At 47.1% G+C, this 24775-nt stretch overlaps 1 protein-coding gene across 1 annotated transcript; it reads left to right on the plus strand.

Moving 5' to 3' along the window:
• The first annotated feature begins 3128 nt into the window (after window positions 1-3128).
• Window positions 3129-23953, plus strand: HNRNPUL1 (heterogeneous nuclear ribonucleoprotein U like 1). Its single transcript, XM_088672680.1, has 15 exons — window positions 3129-3413; window positions 7261-7398; window positions 8211-8460; window positions 8977-9050; window positions 9201-9340; window positions 10122-10221; window positions 10612-10724; window positions 11951-12217; window positions 13243-13365; window positions 14483-14611; window positions 16935-17103; window positions 18364-18745; window positions 19137-19362; window positions 20894-21097; window positions 22825-23953. The coding sequence occupies exons 1-15, from the start codon at window positions 3230-3232 to the stop codon at window positions 22945-22947; spliced, it is 2622 nt and encodes an 873-aa protein (XP_088528806.1). The 5' UTR covers window positions 3129-3229; the 3' UTR covers window positions 22948-23953.
• The last annotated feature ends 822 nt before the right edge of the window (window positions 23954-24775 follow it).

The raw sequence follows: 24775 nt of genomic DNA on the forward strand, positions 1-24775 counted from the left end.
TTCATTGAATTGAATTGGTTTGGGAAGGGTGGGTTTCAGGGGGTGGGTAAACCAAACAGGTAACACAGGTTGGGTGAAATATATCCTTCCCCATCCCATCTCTGGTGCAAGCAGCAGCACCATAAATATGCAACTTGAAACACAGCAAGGGTAACCAACATCTCAAACTGCGATTTGGAAACCTGAGCTGATCTCATTTTTGATCTCTGCATGACACAGCTGCCCTCTGCTGGTCAACGGTTTGTGCTGTTAGGAGTCACCAAAAATTGTACAGTGAAGGCGTCTGCCTGAGCTCAATAGGCAGGGGTTTCCAAAGTGTAGATCAGGCATCCCCAAACTGCAGGCCTCCAGATGTTTGGGCCTACAACTCCCATGATCCTTAGCTAAGAAGACCAGTGGTCAGGGATGATGGGAATTGTAGTCCAAAACATCTGGAGGGGCGAAGTTTGGTGATGCCTGGTGTAGATGCTGCCAAGCGAAAAGCTCACTTTCTTCCAAGTGTGGAGAGGGTGTTGTGTGGCACTGGTAACGCGATCCCTCAAGTAAAGTGTTAAGGTGTAATTTTGCTTATTACAAAGGTAGGGTTGCCATATTTCAAACCATTAAAATCCGGACAGAAAAGTTGCGGAGCTTTTTGGGAAAAATCAGAAAAATGGCACTGCTGCCATAGGGGCTGCCATACGTCCAGATTTTCCCATACTTTTTTTTTTTTTTAAAGCAATGATTTCCACCCAGACACTGCTAGGGACAGCGGTGTTCTGGATATGTCCAGGGTATTAGTTACTAATTGTAACATCATTGTATTTAGGGCAGTGCGAGTTCTTCCCCCGCACATGGCACTGAGTGCAATATTGAGAAGATTCATCATTGAGAAGATATATCTTGGGGCGCTAAATTTTGGCTTGCTCAGGGTGCCATGTTACCAAAGATTACCGACGTCTGCCCCTGAGCTTGAACTTGGTTTGGTAATCATCCAGTTGGAGAATGGCAGAGACAGTTTAGGTACAACCCCAATGACCGGGGGCACCTGCGCAACTATGATAACCCTTAAAACCTCCTTTCGAAAGATATTTGGGACGAGTCCTTTCTCTGCATTTGGCTTTACAGCTTACAAATTGAACAGATTCTATTGCTCCAGCCTCAGTTCATTAACCTAATTATTGAATCGCCCACTTAACAGTGCTGATGACAGCATTGAAACAAGCAAGGATTAATGTGTCATGGAATTCTACTCAGTGTTGACCCAGAGCTGATTCCAATGTATAGTTAACAGAGTAAAAACTTAAACATGTTGCAGGATTCCCCAAAAAATAGGCAAGAGGCAATTGTATTTCATCCAGCAGAGCTTTACTGGTACAGAGGGCAAATACCGTAAGCATAATGGTCACAAATCCAACACATTCAGGATTGGCACTGTCCATAAGAAATCCAGTTGCAGCAGACTTAACTTAAACTTACAATAACTTACAATAAGTCTAAACCTTAACACTATATACAGAACACCACACCAGAAGGGAGATAGAAAAAGAAAGTGAAGCCCAGGCTTCTTCTGGCCCTACTTCTGTAGTCAGCATGACCTTGACAGAAGAGATAACAGAAACAGTTTAAGCCAGCTGTACTCAGCTTCTCTGAAGTAATAGCCCAAACATTGGGAACCTTCACCTTTTTTCTTTCACACAGAGAAGCTTTTAGAATCCTCTTGAATTAATTAGAATAGGAAAGATCTCTACACATCAGATCAATACTTTCTGCACGAAACGCACCTGTGCTTTGAAACAGCTACAAGCATGAGACTGTGGTGATTACATAATCTGAAGAGTTATTAATGAGGAACAAGATCTTCTTACATACTGCCGATCTAAGTGTACTAATGTTTGAAGAAGGAATTGCGTCTTCCGTATCTCATTATCGCCCAAATATGCAGGAGAGAAGCCCAGCTTAAATGTAGTCTTCCCCATCTCTCTTATCCACTGGAGTCTGAGAGCAATAAAGAGATATTCCGTATTGCTTCCAAGCAAACATGCTGGAAAAACAGGCAAACCTTTTTGTCATGGAACAGCTTCTGCGTGGCTATTTTATTGCAAAATGGGTCCCACTCATGCATGCCAGTTTTGCTCAATGTCTGTACGACCTGCCATTCTAATCAAAATACCCATGTTATGTTACCAATTTAAAATGGATAAGAAAAGAACCAACACAGAAACAGTAAATCTGAATTAAATGGGAGAGGGGTAAATACTGGATGGAATTTTTATGGGACATAAAATTGAAGGCACAGAAGCAGAAGCAGAAAATACATAGTGATTTTCCTGGAGCTATTTAGGAGGGGAAGCATTTGTGCTTCTACAATCTGGTGTTCATTATTCCATATCATGTTATTATGGTGATGTCATAGGATGACATTACGATTACGTCATCCTATGTTGTTGTGGTTTGATGTGCTTATATAACTTTGTTTTCACTGAAATGTTACGTAACACGCCTTCCCTTGTCTAAAGAGGAAAGCAGGTCGTGGTGGGAGCGCGAAATAAATTCAGACGTGAAATAACAATCTGCAAGAAGACGCTTCCTAAGCCTCAGGCAATAAGAAAGACACAGCCAGAGAAATGCCTCCCGCTAAGAACTCAGCCAATTGGAACTCTAGACACAAATGCAACCCGCGAGGAATATCTTGATGACGGCTATTCGTCGGCAAGCATAAAGCCCCTCGAGGGCTCAGCCAATAGGAAAAGCAAGAAAAATCCCTCCACAAACAAACAAATCCGTACTCCATCCAATGAGAACTCAAAAGGGAAGGGGGCTCTTGATTGCTCTTCGAGAAGTTGGTCCAACCCTCCTCATTCGTCAATCAATCCTTTCCCCTCCTCCGACTAGTTTTACCTACAGCAGGGAATGTGAGGGGACGAGCCACCGTTAGCCAATAAAGAAGCTATTTGTAGACGGGCTCGCTCCCGTGTCCAATGGGCGGGCCTCTTCCACAAGCGGCGGAACGAGCGGGAGACGGAGGGAAAAGGGAGGAGGAGGCAGAGGAAGGGAAGGCGCGGCCCAATCAGCGGGCGCCTCTCATCCCTCACTTCGGCGGCCGGCCAACCGGAGAGGCCGGCGCATGGCTGGCGGGGCGCTGAGAGAGGAGGAGGGCGGCGGCGGCCATTTTGAGCTGAGTCCGGAACGGAGCGACGATGGCCGGGCAACCGCGACCCCGCGGCGGGGCTTGAGTTGGGGGGGGGATATGGATGTGCGGAAGTTGCGCGTCAACGAGCTGAAGGAGGAGCTGGGCCGGAGGGGCCTCGACACCCGCGGGCTGAAGGCGGAGCTGGCCGAACGGCTGCAGGCGGCACTGGAAGCGGAGGAGGCCCGCGGAGGAGCGCCGGGAGCGGGCGCCGTCGAGCAGGAGGAGCTGCCGGACGGACATTGTAAGCGGCGGGGAAGGAGCGGGAACCTCTCCGCCGGGGAGCGCCAAGCTGGGGGATCGGCGCCTCCGCTCCCGGGGAGAGGCATGGGGCCTTCTCGTGCAGCTCCGCGCTGGGGACACGGTGCATCTGTTTCTCCTTCCCCGGGAGAGGCATGTGGGTCTCCCGGTGCAGCTCCGCGCTGGGGACGGCAAGCCTCCTGTTGCAGATCCGCGCTGGGGATCCGCTGCACCCGTTTCTCTCCTTTCCCGGGCGAGGCATGTGGTCTTCCTGGTGCAGCTCGGCGCATCCGCTCCCTGGGAAATGCACGTGGGCCTCCCGGTGCAGCTCCGCGCTGGGGCACGTTGGGGTCCCGCTTCGATCTCGGAGTTCAGCCTAAGGACTGGGGATTTGGTAGAGCTCTGCTGCGGTGGTTTTCTTGTCTTACAGTACAGACATGCACGGTGCCATTGTTTTCTGGTTCTCTATTCTCCTTCCTGCAGCTCTGTGTGCCTTTTTGGCATAGTTCATCGTGAGAGAGGGTCAGGCAGGCGTGGGCCTCCCTGGTGCAGCTGCTCCATGCTTGAAGGGTCTTCAGAGGCTGCGGGACATAGAATCATAGAATTGTAGAGGTGGAAGTGACCCAGAGGATCATCTAGTCCAGGAATGTCCAACCAGTAGATTGTGATCTACCCATAGGTTCCCGGCTGATCCTGGTAGATTGCGGGATCCTTATCATGTAAAAAGGTTATGGGGAAAAAGCTAAAAAAAATCCTGTGCAATCCTCCCCCCCAAAAGCTCAACAACTCTGGGCACTTTCCTCCTAAAAATGCTCAACTTTTGTGTGTGTGTGTGTGTGTCTGTATATATATATACACACACATACATACACACACATACTGGGAGTAGATCACAGTCTCTTGGGAGTTGGACATGCCTGATTCTAGTCCAACCCCCTGCAATGCAGGAATATGCAGTTTTCCCATACAGGGATCGAACCTGCAACCGTGGCGTTATCAGCACCCCAATCTTACCAACTGAGCTATCCACTTGGACATAGCGAGGTGCTTCATCCTGAGCCAGGCCCATGGTCCACCTAGCTTAGTATTGTCTGTGCTGATTGGCAGTGGCTCTCCATGGTTCCAGACCAATGTCTCTCAAACTTCCTGACTGAGGATGGTGCTGGGGATTGAACTTGGGACCATCTGCATTCACGGCAGATGCTGTAACAGCTGAGCTGTGCCCATGCTTAGTACTGCGAGAGTGGCCTTGTGCAGCTCTGTGCTGTGAACCTGTGTTGTTATTTCCCCATGGGAATCGCAGATGAGTCTTGTCTCCGGAGAGAGGTGGTACTACCTGTAATGAATTGTGGAAAAGCCAGGATGCTGGTTTGTTGACACCTGGCTCCCGTGCCAGTTCCAGGTTTCACCTAAGTTGTCTAATGTCTGCTGTGTCTAAATCTGGGAACAAACAGGTGTCACATGGCTGGAGGAAATTTGCAGGGGTGTTGGCTGTGTACTCCCTCAGCTGTCAGTGGCAGCATGCCCCTGAATGCCAATTGCAACCAGGGAGAGCATTGTTGCCTATAGGATGCCCACAAGCAGGACCTGAGTGCATTTGGGTGGCCACTTTGATGCTGGGGTAGGTAGACCTTGGGCCCTGATGTATCGAGGGTGCTTTGTGTTATTACAGTGGTACCTTGGTTCTCAAACTTAATCCGTTCCAGAAGTCCGTTCCAAAACCAAGGCGTGCTTTCCCATGGAAAGTAATGCAAAATGGATTAATCCGTTCCGGACTTTTAAAAACAACCCCTAAAACAGCAATATAACATGAATTTTACTAACTAACAAGACTATTGATCCATAAAATGAAAGCAGTAAACAATGTACTGTACTACTACAGTCACACAATCAATCAATCAATCAATCAATCAGTAGCTGACCTGGGTTCCACACAGTCACAAAAACAAAACAAAAAAGAGCTATAAAAACGCAAAATAAATAGCAAAAACAGACAGACCTCAGCGTAACATTCAAATCGGAAGTGTGGCACTCAAATCAGAAGTGTGGCACTCAAATCAGAAGTGTAACACTCATAACAGAGCACATTCAGCTTCTGAAAAAAGTTCGCAAGCCGGAATACTTACTTCCAGGTTTGCAGTGTTTGGGTTCCAAGTTGTTTGAGGACCAAGGTACCACTGTAAAATGTACTACAGAAATGCTATGTGCTGTTGATGATTCTGCTAGTAGGGCAATTCCGGTTGAGTTGAGTTACCAGGTAGTATGCTGCTTTGAAAAGAGAGTGTCTGGGGATTCAGCAGTGGCCTCCCCCTCCATCCTCTCAAATAATGCTCTTGCCTAGGATAATAGGACGGCAAGCAGTTTGCCTTGCTGCCATGTTTGCAAACATCCCAACCCAGGCATGAATTGTATCATGGCTTGTCATCTTGTAAAATCTCTGGTCTGACTTCCGTTTGGAGTTTTATGAGTATGTATGCATGTGACCAATGAGTACAGTGTATGTTGTGAAATATGAGTTCTGGGGGCTGTGACAGGCAGAGGAAGTGCTGTGATGAGGAATTATCAATCCTGTGTAAAAGTGGCTGAATATGCAGCAGGGATTTGAAACTTGGTGCCCCTGCATGAAGCGCAATTGTTTTGTATGGTATGGAGTGGAGGGTGTGTACAGCACCCACTGCTTTTCTTCCTTCCTCAGAAGCCCTGTATGCATGTGGCAAAATCATGCAATGATGCTTTTCCAGGCTAGGGGCTTGAAAGCTCCTTTTCAGAGAGAAGTAAAGTTTGCCTCCTGTAGAAAAGCCGTATGTGTGGGAGAAGGGGAGACTCAACACCTGCTTGTTCCCTGACATTTACAATTAGCTATGCAGCAAACGAATTACATAAAGTGGTTTTCTTTCCCGGGAGGGGCTTTCAGACTTGAAACCCACTTGCTGCCTGCATCCTGAAATGGTACACTCCAGATATCTTCAGCCGTTTCATTCTGCTGATGATATATAATTGGCATTTCTCAAATTTCTGAGTTCATTGACCCCTTGATGAGCATATGAAGTTGTCATCGACCCCAACCCAAATTTGTAGGAATATAAATGAAAGTCAAGGAAGATGTGTAAATATGATCAACATTTATCAATCCTCAGTCACCTTTAACAATCGTGAAATGTAAAAACAACCAAAACCAAGAAAGTAAAACAAGTGAAACTAATATGTCTTATTAAATGCAGAGGTTCTTTGTTGATGAGGGATGTGAAATATGTGCATTGGTACCTTGGTTTATGAACTTAATTCGTTCCGGAAGTCCCTTCTTAAACCAAGACACGCTTTCCCATAGCAGCGGGGGACTTAGTTTACAAATGGAACAAACTCAACAGGAAGCAAAACGTGTTCTGCTTTCAAGGCAAAGTTCAAAAACCAAAACACCTACTTCTGGGTTTGCAGCATTCTTAATTCAAGTTGTTCATAAACTAAGCTGTTCTTAAACCAAGGTACCACTGTATGTGCTCATGCTCTGTATTTCTGAGACTCATAGCGCCTGATTAAACCTTTTGCATGATTGTAAACTTTTCCACCCCGTGGCCCTTTCAACCCCATAGTCTTTATTCGCCCCTTGCCCAGTCCCACCAATCCCAGGGAGGTCAATATCAACCTGTATGGGAAACCCTGCTATCCACTGAAAATTCACCCATTTTGTATGTGTTGGTTGGCCTTGCTGAGCCTAGACCGCCACTCCAGCCTTCATCTAGCAGTCAAGCAACGCTGGCACACATCTTTCCAACCTCCCCGTTGTATTTTCAAAGCTGGGCGTGGAATGGAATAGCGGTCCTGATCTATGTTCTTGCCTTTCCCATTTCAAGATGGCACCCACGACAACAGTCATCAGGACAACATGCAAGGATACCACCAGCCATACGAGCGCTTCAACGTTAAACAGGAGAACGAATCTGGGTATGAGAGGGGACCTATAGACCAAGATCATTCTGGCTTACATTCAGGTACAGTCAGGTGTTCTAAAAAACAACCCCAGACCTTTGTCACATGCTGATCATCGTAACTGTATAGGTAGCACCCCATCGGCCTGGTGCAAAAGTTTTCAATAGCAGCTGGGATGTTCCTTTTTATATATATAACTCGAGTATTTACTTTTGGTGGTGGAGGAAGCCACCCAGAGCGGTATTTCATATTGGCTGGTGAAATGCACAACCTTATGCCCTTGAAACACTATAGGGGTCACAGAACCTCCCCATATATACAGCCACACATTGGTCTCTCGTGATAAGAGTCCCTGTCCGTGTAGCCCGAGACATTGACTGTCAATGCCTGATTTTTAAAAATCTGTCTTCTCCCTCCGCCTGCCCTCCGAGTAAGTGAAAGGTAGCAATTTGTTTATATGGGGTACAGTAAATGGCTGTATTTGCAGTCCGCTGCGCCTGGTGCTCCGCTGCGCTCTTCTGCCACATAATGCACTGTTTTTGTGAGGGGCAGATCTCCCCTCCCCTTTCAACTTCGCCCCAGACTCCATTCTGTGGATTTTTGTCCCCAGAGAATTCACACAGCTGAACTGCCCTCTTGTTTGCATATCACCGCTCAGTTAACTTATTCATGTCCTGTGTTCTGTGTTCTGCTGTAATGTTGGAGTGTAACAGAACTTCAGTGCATAACATGGGAAGCGGGTGGGTTGTTTTGTGGCTTTGGTTCTGACTTACAAGTCCCATATAATAGCACTCTCTTCCATGCCGATAATGTGTGACTTCAGAATAAAGGCTTCATTTTCCAATTAAATGTGTTATGTTGTGTTTGAGTGTAGAAATGAAGACAGAAGTGAAGCAAGAGGAGCCAGCCCCTGGCTACAACATGCCAGCTTCTGGTTACAATGCACCTTCCTCCAGACCTGCGTCTAACTACAACACTTCTGTTTCTGGCTACAATGCACCCCCTTCCAATTACGGCTCTTCTGACTCAACCCAGTCCTGGCAGCAGCAGCAGCAGCAAGGCCGCAAGAGGCCAGCTGAGGAGTCCCGGGGGCGTGGATATTACGAACACCGAGATGATAAGAGGTGCGTTCAGGCAAGTCTTTATGGGCAGCAGCAATAGGGTGGAAATTAACCCATGGGTGCCATTGAGATTGAAGCAGATACGTATTGCATCTCTCAGCCTGGGAAATGCATTCTTTAAACTTTGTGGATTTGAGCAACTCTCAAAGGATGCTGTATATCTGGCAGAATTGACAACATTTTGAAAAATAGGATTTTAAGAGTGGCTGCTTCTTGACTGATACCTCAGTCTTAAATGCTGAAGTGGAAATAACGCTTAATTAAAATTAATTTATGAAGTATCTGAGTTGGATGTAAATCCCGATTATATGTAAACACATTGATCGTGGGTCAGTGGTAATTGTTAAAGCAACCTGATGATCCAGAATTTGTTTTTAGCAGTGCCTTTAGTGACCTAGGGTGGGAACCAGCTTCTATGCATTTGTCAACGTGTGCTCCTTGTGAGCTTCCCTTGCAGATTGTGTCTTGAGCCCATGAAGTGGGTTTATGGGGCCTGTATTTGCTGTCACTCTTTTCCAGGGGCCGATCTCCACAGCCACCTGCTGAAGATGACGAAGAGGACTTTGATGAGTCACTGGTGGCCATTGATACGTGTGAGTTTCCTGGTTGGTAGAAGCGTCCCATCGCTCAAAGCCTTCCTCTCGTCTGAACTTCTCCACGTGCACTGGAAAAATGGGTGTTGTAGGGTGGTAGCAGCCACTAGCGTGTGTGCTTCTGACCTCTCCTTTGGCTTTGCCTTCCAGATAATTGCGACCTGCATTTCAAAGTTGCCCGTGACCGATACAGCGGCTACCCTCTGACCATAGAAGGGTTCGCTTTCCTGTGGTCTGGTGCCCGAGCCACTTACGGGGCAAGGCGAGGGAGGGTCTGTTACGAAATGAAGGTAAGGGAGTCTGCTTCTTGGTTCTAGAGTTGCTCGGCATGTGTGTTTGCTGCATGGATGAAGACAGGCAGGCTTGTGAGTATTGATACCCACTGGTGTTGTGCTTCAAATAATACTGGGGCAACTCATAGGGGGCTCAAGTTGCTTGATTCTGCTGCACGTCTACTCCCCACCCCTTGCCACCCAAAATTTTGCAAAAATGTTCATTTTATTTTTACGTACAGTGGAACCTTGGTTTTCGAGCATCTCGGAAGCTAAACGTTTTGGAAGTCGAATGCGGAAAACTTGGAAGTAATTGCTTCCATTTTTGAATGTGCCTCAAAAGTTGAATGGCTTCCACTGCGTGCTTTTCAATTTTCTCAATGGATTTTACTGACCGCCCATTGCGCCTCAGTTTTTGAACGTTTCGGAAGTCAAACGGTCTTCCGGAATGGATTACGTTAGAAAACCGAGCTTCCACTGTATTTGCAGTTCTGTCAGTTAAAAGTTTCCTCAGTGTCATTAACAGTTCCAGCTAGAATTCGCTCTGGGTTCATATCTTGTGCTCACTCACAAACCTCTCATTAAAATAGCCTTGCTTTGAAGCAGCGACAAACCCTTTGCAGTAAGTCTGCATTCCCAGATTGCTGCCTTCGCCCATTCTTCGAGGTGCTCTCCGTAAACACACGTTAAAGTGTGTAGAGCAAACTCTTTGTCTCTAGAAATCCATCCTTGTTCTCAAGTGGAAAGCTGTTACTTCCAAGATGTCTCATGACTTGGGTCTCTGTCCTTTTGTCTTCAGATTAATGAAGAGATATCTGTCAAGCATCTTCCTCCCACTGAGCCTGATCCTCACGTGGTGCGCATCGGGTGGTCGCTGGATTCTTGCAGCACCCAGTTAGGTAAGAGAGACCTTGCAGCTGCTGAACATGGAGCGAGAGCTCAGGACATGCACCCAACTCTTAAACTTAATTTCCTAACTATAGTCAGTTTTTAAATCAGGCAGCAAAAAACAAAACAAAAACCTGTTTTATTTAAATCCTTAAATGAAAAGTTACTACAGTAGCCACAAGTGCCATCTGAGAAGAGTACTACTCCTCTTCTCCAGCCCCTCTTGATGTAGTCAAAGAAATGATGTGTGAAGTTCAAAAAGCAGCATGCTGCTTCTGAAGCAGGAGTCCTGGTGTGAACAGGATCATGTCTGGCCGGCAGGCTGCCATGATAAACAATCACCATGTCTCTTTGCAGACAACACTGCATTTATGTTTCTGCTGGATTCTTTGTCTTGCTAGGTGAAGAGCTTCACTCCTATGGCTATGGTGGCACAGGGAAGAAATCCACCAACAGCAAGTTCGAAAATTACGGGGAAACTTTTGCAGAGAATGACATCATCACCTGCCTTGTGGTGAGTGTGGCTCGGGGTCCCTTGGAAGTTATGTTTCCGCCTCTTGCACAGATGCGTAGTGTCCCAGACACAATCAAATTGTTTAAACAAGCATGTGATCAGAGTGCATGTCATGGGGGGCAATGCTGAAGCGGTCATTGTTTGCATGGGTTGACAATTCTAACACTGGGGAAAGGGAGAGCACCAAATATTTAGGTCAAGGGTGGCTAACATGGTCCTCCAAGTGCTGCTGAGGTACAGGTTTTTAGTGTAGTCTAAAAATAGACTTGAAATTATTTTGCATAGTTTTGCACCTAGCAACAAGTTTTCTCCCAGCAACAGGGTTTCCTTAGCAACAGACTTCTTTTTTAGACATGTTCTGAAGGAGAGATTGGGGGGCGGGGTTGTTACTCTGCCCAGATGACTGAAGAGTAGAGAGGAGGAATATTTCACTGAACACAGTTTTACTTTTCCGAGCACAATTGGTTGGTGTTGGTGCTGACCTTTAAAGCCCTAAACGGCCTCGGCCCAGTATACCTGAAGGAGCGTCTCCACCCCCATCGTTCTGCCCAGACACTGAGGTCCAGCGCTGAGGGCCTTCTGGCAGTTCCCTCGCTGCAAGAAGCCAAGTTACAGGGAACCAGGTAGAGGGCCTTCTCGGTAGTGGTGCCCACCCTGTGGAACGCCCTACCGTCAGATGTCAAAGAAATAAACAACTACTTCTAAAAGTCTGGTAAAGACATCTGAAGGCTTCCCTGTTTAGGGAAGCTTTTAATGTTTCACGGACTATTATATTTTAATATTTTGTTGGAAGCCATCCAGAGTGGCTGGGGAAACCCAGCCAGATGGGTGGGGTATAAATAATAAATTAGTAGTATTATTTATTATACTTAGACCAGTAGTTGTATAAGTTGTGATGTTAATTATTTAAGTCAAACTAGAATCAGTGAGGTGTTTATTCCCACATGGGAATTCACCAACAGATTAGCTGAACTGAGAGAGAAGATTCTGGAAGAGTTTTTGGGGGACTCTGCTGATTGAAAAAGGAACCCCAGATGACTGGCATAGTGCATTGGCACCAATCCCATCAGCCCAGTCAGCATGGCCACTGACAAGGGACGTTGGGAGTTGTACTTCAGCAGCACCCAGAGGGCCACAAGCTAGCCACCTGTGTTGCAATGCGCAACAGCTACAGTTTATTGCTTTGGAGGTCATGCACTGGCTTCTAATTCCTTCCTTGTTCTTAGGACTTTGAGTGTGGCGACGATGTCGAAATGTCTTACATGAAGAACGGGAAATGGCTAGGGGTGGCCTACCGGCTGCGGAAGGAGGCATTAGGTGGCCAGGCACTCTTTCCTCATGTCCTGGTGAAGAACTGTGCCATCGAGTTCAACTTTGGCCAGAGGGAGGATTCTTTCTTCCAAGTCCCGCCCGGGTTCACCTTCATCCAGCATCTTCCCTTGTCAGAGCGGGTTCGGGGGACAATTGGACCAAAGAGCAAAACTGAATGTGAGGTAGGTGGCACCAGAAAGCCAGGCTCCCATGCACGGAAATTGTGGCCTGTTCTTTTGAACTCATTTCCCTGCTCACGCAAGTTGACGAATCACATGAACAGAGCCAAATGTTCAGCCTAGCCCAGGGGTAGTCAACCTTTTTATAACTACCGCCCACTAATGCATCTTTCTTGATTGTAATATTTCCTTACCGCCCACCAGTGCTCAATGGGAGGAGGATTCAGCTTGTGCCGTAGAAGCCCCTACCTAGCATCCTGAAACGCCCACTGATGGGCAGTAGGTACCAGGTTGACAAACCCCTGGCCTAGCGTTTGGGGGTGATTGGGCTCTTCAGTCTCAGATTTCTCAACTTTTATTATTGTTATTTTTAGGGGCATTCAGAGATGAGCAGAATCCTAGCTACTTTAGGTTTTATTACTTACAACCCACCCATCTGACTGGGTTGCCCCAGCCACTCTGGGCAGCTTCCAACATAATAAAAGCACAGCCAAACATTGGAAACTTCCCGATACAGGGCTGCCTTCGGATGTCTTTGGAAAGTTGTGTAGTTTTTTATCTGTTTGACATCTTAAAAAAAACCTTATAGCGTTGAAAACAGCCATCACCCTTGAGAGGGTGTTACTAATTGTAAGGTCATATCCTATAGAGAGAGAGAGACAGGAGGGGCCTCTCAATAGGCACTGGGAATAGAGATTTTTCTTCTTTCTATGCAGCTGTCATCCTGATAGTGTTTTTCTTATTTGGGTGCTTTTTTGCAGCTGTTTAGTGCCTATATTCCTGGGATACTAGATCCTTCTGTAGTCCCAGTTTTCTTCTTTTGGAATGAACTTCAGCTGGGTTAGGGAAGGTTGGGAGCCTGTGAACATTGTACTGAATGAAGCCATGATCACAAAACTACTGAGTTTTGACATCAGCTCCACAAAACAATCCTTTATTTGTAAAGTGGGAGTGTTGGATCACTCTTCGGATCTGACTTGTGCACTTTTATATGCAATGTGCTAAGCTAACTGGTGCATGTGTTTCAGATTTTAATGATGGTCGGGTTACCTGCAGCTGGGAAGACCACGTGGGCCATTAAGCATGCTGCAGCCAATCCGTGCAAGAAATACAATATTCTGGGAACAAACGCCATCATGGACAAAATGAGGGTAAGGTGGAGCGTCGCTGGCAGCATTTGGTGTGATTTGCCTTACGTTCCTTTCTTAGTTTTCTGGCTCCTGGTGCAAGAATTAATCTCCATGTTCCCATTGTCGGTTTGCATTTCTTGGTATAGAAAGTATTGATCTGATGTGTAGAGATCTTTCCTATTCTTACTAATTCAAGAGGGTTCTGGAAGCTTCTCTGTGTGAAAAAAACAAGCTAGAAGTTCCGAGTACAGTTGGTTTAAACTGGTTCTCTTATCTCTTTCTGTGAAGGTCATGCTGACTATAAAAGTAGGGCCAGAAGGAGCCTGGGCTTCACTTTCTCTTTCTATCGCTTTTTCTTCTGGTGTAGTATTCTGTATATAGTGTTAAGGTTTAATCTTATTATAAGTTATTGTAAGTTTAAGTTAAATCTGCTGCAACTGGATTTTTTATGGACAGGGCCAATCCTGAATGTACTGGATTTGTGACTATTGTGCTTATTTGCCTTCAATAGCAGTAAAGCTCTGCTGGATGAAATATTAATTGCCTCTGGTCTATGGGCGGGCAGATCCTGCAACGTGTTTAAGTTTTTACTCTGCTAACTATATGTTGGAGTTCTGCTCTGGATCATTATTGAGTAGAATTTCATGACACCTGTCACATCATTCCTTCCTTTTCCTGCAGTGACAGTATTGCTGTCAGACCTTGGGCGCGCTAGGCAGATCAGACCTGTCTTATTTATAGTAGCTAATATATATGTATATATCTTTAGAAAAAGAAAAAAGCAGTGGAACACTAGCAATATGCAATCACAACAATGTCCTATCTGCATTCCATTTGCAGTTAGTGGCAGGGCACTTTCATTATTTCAGATATGCTATATGCATGCCAAGTATTGCTATCTACAGCTACTCCGTCCATTTCCAAGGTGAGATTTTGAATGGAAGCCTCTCATGCCCATTGAATGGCTCTTTTATCCTTTTGTGACTCTAAGCTTTCATGGACAAAACATTTGAGTGTGATGCATACGTCATGCCAGTCCTGTAGTGGCTAGGACTTATGGGAGTTGTAGTCCAAAACAGAGCTGAGCCCAATCATTTGAGGCCACCCCGGAGATAATAACCAGCCTGCTTTCTCTCAGGTAATGGGACTCCGACGCCAACGCAACTACGCTGGCCGCTGGGACGTGCTCATCCAACAAGCGACACAGTGCCTGAATCGCCTGATCCAAATCGCGGCACGGAAGAAGCGAAACTACATCCTGGATCAGGTACAGAGTGCTTCTTCCCTTGAGCAGTTTCTCTGTCTACGTCTTTTGAAGATGCCCCACTACTCCAAGCAGGGCAGCAAACGGGTTGTCTTCTATTCACTGCTGGAGCTGTTAAGAAGCTTTGCTCATGTGTACATGTGTGTGTATTGCACCAGGAATTTTAAAGGCATGTACCCCTGCCTCTTCCCCTCCAAACCTGTCACATGAAAATGAACCTATATAGTAAGCAGCAGCTGTTAACCACATTAAACAAGATGACAGACTGTGCTTTAAAATGGATGCAGGTAAGATGGGAGTTCAGCTGTGGGGTTTGGGGCTTCTGAATATAAGCTAAGGTAAGTGCATGAGAACCAGGTGGGTGACTTTTGGGAAGACCCCAAAGAGCCTGGTTTTGAGATACAAATGGCTTCCTTGCTTTTGCACAACATAAAACAGTTGGGACAAATCAGGCTTAAAATGAAGAAGACAAACGTTGGGTTAAAGTGCTTCTGTGTCCCCACCCTAGTCTTTGTTTCGAATTCTGAGCAGCAACGTGTTCTAAGTAGCACAGCGAGGAATTCTTAAAAAATCCAAAAAACCCTTTCACTAGTGACAGTACTAGAGTTTACACTTTATCAGTATATGGCAGCTTCTAGCATTTTTGTCATGGTGCTTGGGTTTAAAATGGGGATGGGGATGATTTTTATAATATATTATTTATATGCCGCCCATCTGGCTGGGTTCCCCCAGCTACTCCGGACAGCTTCCAGCAAATTAAAATACAATACGACATACATGAAAAGCTTCCCTGAACAGATAGCATTTCAAAGATGCCCAAAGCCACATATACGTAATACTCCATATAGCTACCATGTAGCTGAAATACATATGAAAAGGGATTTAAAGTTGGCCTATGCTGAGGCTGATGGTAGTTATAATCCAAAGCATCTATTGGGCACCAGGTTGGGGAAGGCTGGTTTAATCCTTTAATATGAAAACCACTAAGGCAGAAGAAGGCTGTGGGGAGGTCAGCCTCAGTTTAAAAAATCTTACTGTGTAGGACCCTGCTTCATTCAAGTGGCCTTTTCTCCTTTTGTGATAAAGGGGTTTGATAAAGGGCTTTGATTTCATTTCACAAGTGGCTTCAAAAAAAGATGGGAGATATTCATGGAGGCTAGGTCTGTTGACAGCCATTAGCTGCGATAGCTAAACTAAACCTCTGTGTTGGCATTCAGCCCGTCCCTAAGTGTCAGATTCTGGTACAAACAGGAGAGGGCTGCTGCCTTCACCCACTATAAGTGAACTTTTTGGACACATCTGTGGGGGGGGGGGAAGCTGGCCATCATTGGAAGCAGTGCTGGATAGTGGGGTAAGGGAGCTGAAAATAATGTCTGGCACCCAGCGCATCCCTTTGATTTCAGATAATATATAGGTAAGCGAGTCTAAAAAGCCCGGGACACAATTTTTCACAGCCCTCTGGCAGCTATGGTGCCTCATTTATTAGAAATAATGTATTTAGCATTATCGCTGGAACTGTATGCTCGATTCCCGACTAAACTGAGCTTCCTGGTGTATGTTGTGCTTTAGGGGGTCTTAGTTTGGTCCGAACTGAGTACACACTTCCAGAGTTAACGCTAAACACATTGCTTGAATTTGTGTCCTGGGCTTTTTAGACTCATCTACCCAGGTGCTACCTGAAACCAAAGGGGCACATAGGTTGCCAGGTGTGAAATTTTGTTCAGCTCTCCTATCCCTCTAGGAATAGTTGGGCCTTTTGATTTGATTCAGCAGGACAGTTAATGTGTGACCACCCACCCCACCCCAAACAGGGCCTGGATGTCAGAATTGAAATGCGTGGGTTTTTTTAAACCAGCCTGCTAGGCTTTATTAACTCTAGCACTTGGGTGACTGTACCTCAGAAGTTTAAATAACACATCTAAATGGATGGGCCCGGACACTCCTTTTTTGCCACTTGTGTTTAAGCTGTCCAAATCTGTGTTTTTAGCTTGTAAATTGCCCCCTTCCCCCCAAAAAAACAAAGCAGGCTCTGTTCTGTTAGCCTGGCACCCAGGAGATCTCATTTGAATTGCAAACAGCTGCAAATTACTGGTGTGTGTTGCTATTTTTATCCTTTAAAACTGGGGAGGAAAGCCTTAAAGGTAGGTTAGTACTCGGGGAATGACTCCCAAGCGGGTGTCGCACACAACCAGTGATCCGCGCACATCCTTCTGTATCCACGGGTGGTGGTGGGGCGTTTAAAAACACTGACGGACATTGCAACAGACTTGACAAGTAATGACCAGATTTATTTATTTATTTGCCTCTTCTTTGTCACTGTTGCTAGACAAACGTTTATGGATCTGCCCAGAGACGAAAAATGCGCCCTTTTGAAGGTTTCATGCGCAAGGCTATTGTAATTTGTCCCACGGACGAGGATTTAAAAGATCGAACAGTAAAACGCACGGATGAGGAGGGAAAGGATGTGCCAGATCACGCAGTGTTAGAAATGAAAGGTAGGATCCTAGAGGGGGGAACACCCATTGCTTTCCTCCGCAGGACCCAGGTGATAAGGGGAGATACCCAGCATGACCGTGTGAATCGTTTGAAGATTTCTTTAAAGTGATCTTGTAGATCTTTCCAGCTTTCCCTCTTGGCTCCCTTCCACCTGCTCTACCCCATAGTTATCGCTTCATCTTCTCTGCCCACCCAGAGATGCCCACGCACACGGCTGCTGTGGGAGAAGATAGATGCAGAAGGCACATCATGCCTTGAGGCAGTGTTTATATCTTGGTTGGCTCACCCCCTTCAAAATTGGTGAAAACCCGCACACACAAAAACCCCAAACGAGACAGCCTGCGCCACAACTGCTGCCTTTGAATTGCTGGAACTCGAGGGTCGGGTTTTGCACATTTTCTTGGAGGCAAGTCCCCAAATGTTCAGTGGCACTCAGCTCCCCAAGGAAGTGTGATTAGAAATGTAGTAGGAAAAGTAAGATTTGGCACTTTCCCGGTGGAAATCCTTTTCCTGCTACACCGTAGCTACCGGTAGGTAGCCTTTGCCAGAGTGCAGCAGGCCTTGACATAAAGGCAGCCAAAATCTCAACGGAGCAATATTCAGTGAGAATATCGTGTGACAGATGGGAAAAGCCCCTGCTCAGTGGTTGCCCCAGGACAGGAAAGCTGGTCCTTGCAGCAATCCTGTATTGTAGGATAGGCAGAAATGGGCTGTTGAGCCAAGCGGGAGGTTTGAGCCTGACTCTCCAATCTCTAAGGCTCGGACTTCCTCTGAGACACGCGGCACTGGCGTGGATGAGTGTGAAGGGGTGTTTGTAAAGTAGTGTGTGGGATGGAGGGTGGTGGGGGGCATAACTTCTTGTTCTCTCGTGCAATCAGACAGATACATTGCTGCTTGAGGTGCTGGGCCAATGCAATCCTCTGCACGAGACCAGTGGGGCACCTCCCTGACCGTAGCCTGGCAGGAAGGGAGGAGCTATTCTCTCATGCCATTCAGTTGAGATTTTTGCATTGCCAGGGTTTGGACTAGATGTCCCTCGGGGTCCCTCCCAGCTCTACGATTCTGTGCATCAATGCTTTTGGCTTATTGCTTGTGCCTCCTCAGCGTTTCCCACTTTTTCCTTTTTTCCTCCTGTTCTTCTTTCCTGGAGCCCCGGGACGCAGCTCCCGCTCCCTTCCTTTTGCCCCCCCTCATCTTCCACTCGGCTTTTCTCCACCGGGGACTGACGTGCGCATGTCTGTCTTCTCCCTCTGCGCCAGCCAACTTCGCGCTGCCGGAAGCCGGCGACTTCCTGGACGCGGTGGTCTACATCGAGCTGCAGCGGGATGAAGCAGAGAAGCTGGTGAGGCAGTACAATGAGGAAGGCAAGAAGGCTGGCCCGCCACCTGAAAAACGCTTTGACAACCGCGGGGGCGGCTTCCGCGGCCGTGGAGGTGGTGGTGGCGGAGGAGGAGGAGGAGGTGGTGGAGGCGGAGGCGGAGGTGGCGGCTTTCAGCGCTTCGAGAACCGAGGTCCACCTATGGGCAACCGGGGTGGCTTCCAGAATCGAGGAGGCGGTGGAGGTGGAGGAGGGTTCAGAGGTGGCGGCGGCGGAGGAGGAGGAGGTAAGCTGACACCAGTGGACCCATTGCATGTGGGAATGTTTGCATTGTGTGCTAGATACACTGAAAAGGATTCTGAGAGTTGGGAACGCTGTTTTGGGTCTCGCCTTCATCATAAACTTGGACCCTGTGCAGACATACCTCTGAGCCATGATTGATTGATTAAATAAATTTGTACACCACCCCTATACCCATAGATCTCAGGGCAGTTCACAACATAAAATCACAATGTAAAAAAGACAAAAGACATCTTTTGACGAAGGTTGATATATAAATACTGTAATTAAAATAGTAAACGTCGTTGCAGGACGCTAGCTCTGGAGCCTGCTCGAGAATATTCCCAATCCAGTTGGTCACCACAAGGCAGGGCTATAAAATACTGGCTTTAGCTTGACCTTCCACCTGTGGCTTCTTCATCCAGGCTTCAACAGGGGCGGTGGCGGCGGCTACAACCAGAACCAGAACCGCTGGGGAGGCGGAAACCGAGACAGCAACAACAACAGCCGGGGCAACTACAACCGGAACAACCAGCAGCAGAGCAGCTACAGCCCGGCGCGAAACCAGAATACATATAAGAGCAGCAGCAACATGCCCCCCGGCCCTGCCCCTGCCCCTGCCCCAGCTGCACCTCCCAGTAATTACAACCCAGGACCACAGGTAAGGCAGGGTGGGGGTGCCTTGTGTTTTGGGAAACACAGAAACCTTACTTGGGGAGGGCAAAGGAGGAGGAGAAAGTTCTTCAGTCCAAACTGCCCTATAATATACTTCTTTATTCATTTTATGTACAATCTTTACAACAGAAGACTTCACATCCAAGACAAAACAGTATATTACAAAACCTTGAGTCTCATATTTTCTTTTGTACTGATTCTTCTCAGATTCCCTTATTTTACTATTCCTTAATATTTGTCTCCTTCTTTTGGTTCCTTATCCCTTCACCCACGTGCGATCTTCTTTACATACTGTTGTTGTTTTTGTTGTGTTAACAGCTGTTTATAATTGTTGTTCCATATTTGTTTTAATATCATCCTATAACCTTGTGCCCTTTAAACTATTGCATATTAATTTTAGGCTCCGAAGCCAACTCTTTTCATGTAATCCTTTACGCATTCCCACTATTTTTTTTATTAGAACAGCCTCTAATTGATGCTGTTAACTGTCTGCTCCTCTTCTTTTTTCTTCTGCTTGTGCTGTTGCAAACAAGTCATTCTCTCCCGCCAATGTCTCTGGGGCAGGGGCAGCCAATGTGGTGCCCCCCACAGGGCGTGGACTACAACTCCCATCACCTGCAACTGTTGGTCATTGTGGCTGAGGCTCTCCCCCCCCCCCCCCGCGCCCAAATTCTAGTGCAAGGAATGGCCAAGCTTCAAGGCTCCTTAGTCCACGAAAGCTTCTGCTGTCTGCTCCTCGTCTGATGGGGATTCCAGGAAGGAACTGCACAGCAGGAAACAGGGATGTCCTTTGGTCTGCGGCGGCGTGGGCTGCACACAAAAAGGCATAGGAGCAGTGCCTGAGACCAGGGCGGGTGGGACCCATCCCCCAGTCTAGTTTAACTGCACAGTCCTCTGCATGTTTACTTGGAAGTAAGTGCCATTGTTTTCAATGTGGCTTGCTCCCATGTAAGTACACCTAAGACAGTAGCCTTAAATAGGCTTGCGTTCCCTCCCTGAGAATCATAGTTCTGGGTCTACGAACTCAGGGTCCTTTGGCAGGGAGTTATTGGTTGCATTTCCCAAGAACTGCATTTTGGTGGAAGGGACAGTAGCAAAACTAGAAAAGCAACAGTTTTAGAACCGTTTTCCGTGGTGAGGAGGGAGACCCTCCTCAGGTGGGTTTGGACATTGTCTAGGAAGAAGTTTGTAAGGTTTGTTGTGGTGACCTGTGGAGGAAAGGGGCAGGCGGGGTGTGCCAGCCTTGCCCCTGGCCTCATGTCAGGAGTATTGTGTGGGACTTTTTAAAGCGAGGCGCCTGCCATGGTGGTGGATTTTGCAGGTGCAAAAAAGAATATTGAAGCCCTTGAAACAAAAACAACCTTTCCCCTTAATGCAAGCTCCGGGACAGGAGGGTGTAATTTATCCCAGGGTGTTCCGTATTCACTGGGTCTTCGCTTGCTTCTCTCTGTGGTTTTTTGGTTTGTTTGCATGGGTAGAGCACATTGCATAAAACTATTCCTTTGTACCCTCCACAGCAGAGCTACAGCCAGCCCTACAACCCCCCATCCAGCTACAGCCAAGGGGGATATGCCCCGAGCTACAACTATGGAAGCTACAGTGGTTACAGCCAAAGCTACAGCCAGCCCCCACCTGCACCCGCACCAGCTCCAGCCCCAGCCCCAGCCCCAGCCCCCACCCCACCAGCCTACAATCAGCCCAACTACAACCAGTACCAACAGGTGAGTGAGAAGGAAAATCTGGGAGTAAGTTCTGTTCAGTTCAGCGGGGCATACCTCCGTGATGCTATCTATAGGATTGCACTGTTACGTGTTTAGATCATAATAACAATGAGGCAGGTTAGGAGCTGGAGTTTTAGGTTTTATAGCTCCTACCCCCATTGTGGAGAAGGGATGAATTTGTTGCTTTCATGTTTCTGGGAAATTGCTCAGGGCATTGTCGCATCAGGTGTATTGGACTGGGAAGACCTGGGGCTCCAAGCTCTTGCTCAGCTAGGAAGTATTTCATTTATTGAAACTTCACAGAATTGCCAGGTTGGAATGTTGCTCCATACCCCTGGCTGGGAGGTGGGAAAGAAGAGTGGGACCCAAAGGTTGAAAATGAAAAACATGGGGGCAAGGGGTATTTAGAGCAGTGGTGAAAGTCCTCCACACTTAAACCAAGAGATATTCTGTGGCCTGTATAATTTAGATGAAGCTGCTCAATTCTGCTTTTGTATAGTTCTGGTGATGCAGGTTTGAATGAGCTCCCTGGTGGGTTAGTGGGACATGAGTGGTGCTGTGTTCTAAACCACTGAGCCTCTTGGGGTTGCCAATCAAGGTTGGCGGTTCGAATCCCCCCGACGGAGTGAGCTCCCGTTGCTCTGTCCCAGCTCCTGCCAGCCAAGCAGTTGAAAAGCACACCAGTGCAAGTAGATAAATAGGTACCGCTGCTGTCTGGAAAAAAGCCAGCTCCCTCGGCTTGAAAGCAAGTGCTGCAATCCCATAGTCGCCTTTGACTGGACTTAACCGTCCTGGGGTCCTTTATCTTTTTTATTATTATTATTTAACCTAGTGGGCTGCAGTATCTGGTATACCTCCCTACCCCTCCCTAGAACTCTCAGAACCAGGTTAAATTGAGCTTCATCTGCCTGACTTTGGACAGGTTGCACAGCTCAGAACCTTGGATTCTCAAGACGTGGAACTCTTCCTTGCCGCTCCTCACCCCATATTAATGGAGTACACATAGGAGCAAGCATACCATTTTGGTTCTGCTTTAAGCAGAGAAGGGTTCATTTAGCAGCCCTCCTAAAAAGAGAGCTTGCAAGGGAAAGGTGGAAGAAAGATCAACCTTGTGTAATTTGAGATGCATCAACAGGAATTCTCCAACCAACCACTTATTTTAAATCGGGGCCAGGAGGCCTTTTTCCGCATAACCCAGTGGTGGGCAGAGGACAGAAACACAAGTGGGCACAGCACAGAGCAGTACATGGGGGTGCTAATCTTGAACAGAAGGCTGTATTCCAGCCATGCAGAAGCCAGAGATTTCTGCACACCCAACAGTGCATTTTTACAGTTCCAGGACCTCTTCCAGCCGGGCGCAGCACCCCGGGAGGATTCACACCAGGGGGTGGGAGGCAGTCTGGGGAGAGAGTGCCAAGGGCTGGCTATAGAGCAGGCATGTCAAACCTGCGGCCCTCCAGATGTTTTGGACTACAATTCCCATCTTCCCCAACCACTGGTCCTGCTAGCTAGGGATCATGGGAGTTGTAGGCCAAAACATCTGGAGGGCCGCAGGTTTGACATGCCTGCTATAGAGGCTTGGAAGGCCGCATTCACCCTGATGTTCTCTGCCTCTATTTTAAGTCATGCGTAAGAAATACCGGTTGGCGCATTGAATTGGGAGGAAGCTTTCAGTTCTCCGGTGTCTCAATATCCGTATTGACAAGCCTCTTCCCTTCTCCCTGCAGTACGCCCAGCAGTGGAACCAGTACTATCAGAACCAGAGCCAGAGCCAGTGGCCCCCGTACTACGGCAGCTACGACTACGGGAGCTACACGGGCACCTCGCAGGGAGGCTCCAGCACTCAGTGATGGCAGCGCGCCATCCTGGGGGTGGGGGGAGCAGCTTGGCTGCGCCGCTTTTGGCAAGTTTTTAAACTTGGCAGTGGGCATTTCTATCTCGGGAGACCCAGGAGGGAAGGAGCCTCTTCCCACGTTTCCTCTCTGTAGTTTAGCCTTCCTCAACTTGTTGTGGGGGGAGGGGGGCTCCAGGGGTTTGCGACTACAACTCCCATCAGCTCTGGCCCATCAGCTGGGGCTGATGGGACTTGTAGTCCAAAACCCCTGGAGGGTTCCCCCCAGTTGGGGAAGACTGCTGTAGTTTCGGAGGGTGGCTGCGTTTTTACCTGTACAGCTAGAGGCATGCTTCCTTTCCTTTGTACCATCCCTCACGAGGAAGTTGCATTTATCCCTTTCTCTCCTTGTTGAAGACAATTCTTTTTTCTCCTTTTTAAAAAAAGATTCTGGACAAAGAAAAAGCTACAATGTTCAGCCTTACATCCTTGTATTTTTGTAGGCCCAGATCCACCTTAGCACTAGCCTTTCTACAGTAGTTAGGTGGGTGGGTGGAGTTGTGCAAGGGCCCCCTCTTAGGATTTACCACCACCACCCCCTCTCTCTCTTCACCCCCACCTCGCACAAGTCTGCTAGTGATAATAAATTCCAAGCATTTTGGAAACTCTTCCTGCAGTTCAGTGTCACCCGTCTTTGAGGTGTTTTTATCTTGTCTTTTTCTGCAAATAACTATTAAAACTGGAGGGAGAAGAGATGGCTGTCTTATGGTAATTATGGACTTTTTTTTTAGACTTTTATGTAACTTTTTACCGTGGGTCAGCAGCTGTTAATATTTTCATCAAGGTAACAATTCCTTTTTGCTCAATACAGGAGAGAAGAAAACAAAGAGGGGAGAATCATCTTAAATGTGTAACTTTTTATACAATGTCTGAGTTTCTGTAACTTTGCACATGCTTTGTGTTGAGTTGAATTGTAACAGCTTTTTGTATTTGGAAGAAAAAAAGAGTGAATATTGAACTTTAAATCTTTGTTTGGTGTCTTGTGTTACCTACCCCCACCCCCTCTTCTCACTGAAACATTTAAAAGCTATAACCTGCACACGGGATTCCTCTCTTTAAATTCAAAAACTTTTAAACTTAAGTCACCCATTGATACAGCACTTCCTCCTTTGGGTTCCCTCATTGATGCCATTATCCATCTCAGTACTGTATTACCTTGGATATTTTGGTCAGAGGACAATATTAGGGCCCCAGTCCTAAATTGCTCTTAGTGATCTCCCCTGTTTAGGACTTTGAATGCTAGAAGCAAAAGCTTGAGCTGCACCTGGTCACATTTCGACTGCCAATGCCAATCCTTCAGCACAGACGCCCCAGTCAACAACCTGGCTGCTACAATCTTCCTCAGCCGCAGTTTCTGGGTTAAGCCTAAGGGAAGCCCCAGACCAAGTGCATCGCAGTAACCCAGTCTTGAGGTTACCAGTGCCGAGATCACAGTGGCCTACCTATCTCGGTGGCTGTAGCTGTTTTGCAAACAAAACTGGTAAGCACTTCTAGTTGCTAAGGCCACCTGTGCCTCAAGTTGCAAAGATGGATCCAGGAGCACCCCCAAAACTACATGCCTGTTCCTTCACAGGGGGTTGAATGCTATCCAGTACAGGAAACTGACCTATCTCCCAGACATAGTTGATCGTACAACAGACCAGAAGGGTGAATATGGAAGACGGTCCAATCTCTCCATATTGCTTGAGATTACTCAAGACTAATGACAGAAGCTGTGGGCTGCAACTCCCATTATCGCTGACTTGGCTATCCTGCTTGTGGCAGGATCTAACAGCATGTGGAGGACA

Source organism: Zootoca vivipara, chromosome 6 (assembly GCF_965207765.1).
Source record: "Zootoca vivipara chromosome 6, rZooViv2.hap1.1, whole genome shotgun sequence".
Classification (NCBI taxonomy): Eukaryota; Metazoa; Chordata; class Lepidosauria; order Squamata; family Lacertidae; genus Zootoca; species Zootoca vivipara.

Excerpts from the sequence above, each read along its gene's own strand:
- HNRNPUL1 (XM_088672680.1), top strand. The coding sequence starts at position 3,230 with ATGGATGTGCGGAAGTTGCGCGTCAACGAGCTGAAGGAGGAGCTGGGC. Across the intron at positions 9,341-10,121 it reads GGGTCTGTTACGAAATGAAG|ATTAATGAAGAGATATCTGT; the intron begins GTAAGGGAGTCT and ends TTTTGTCTTCAG. Across the intron at positions 10,222-10,611 it reads TTCTTGCAGCACCCAGTTAG|GTGAAGAGCTTCACTCCTAT; the intron begins GTAAGAGAGACC and ends TTGTCTTGCTAG.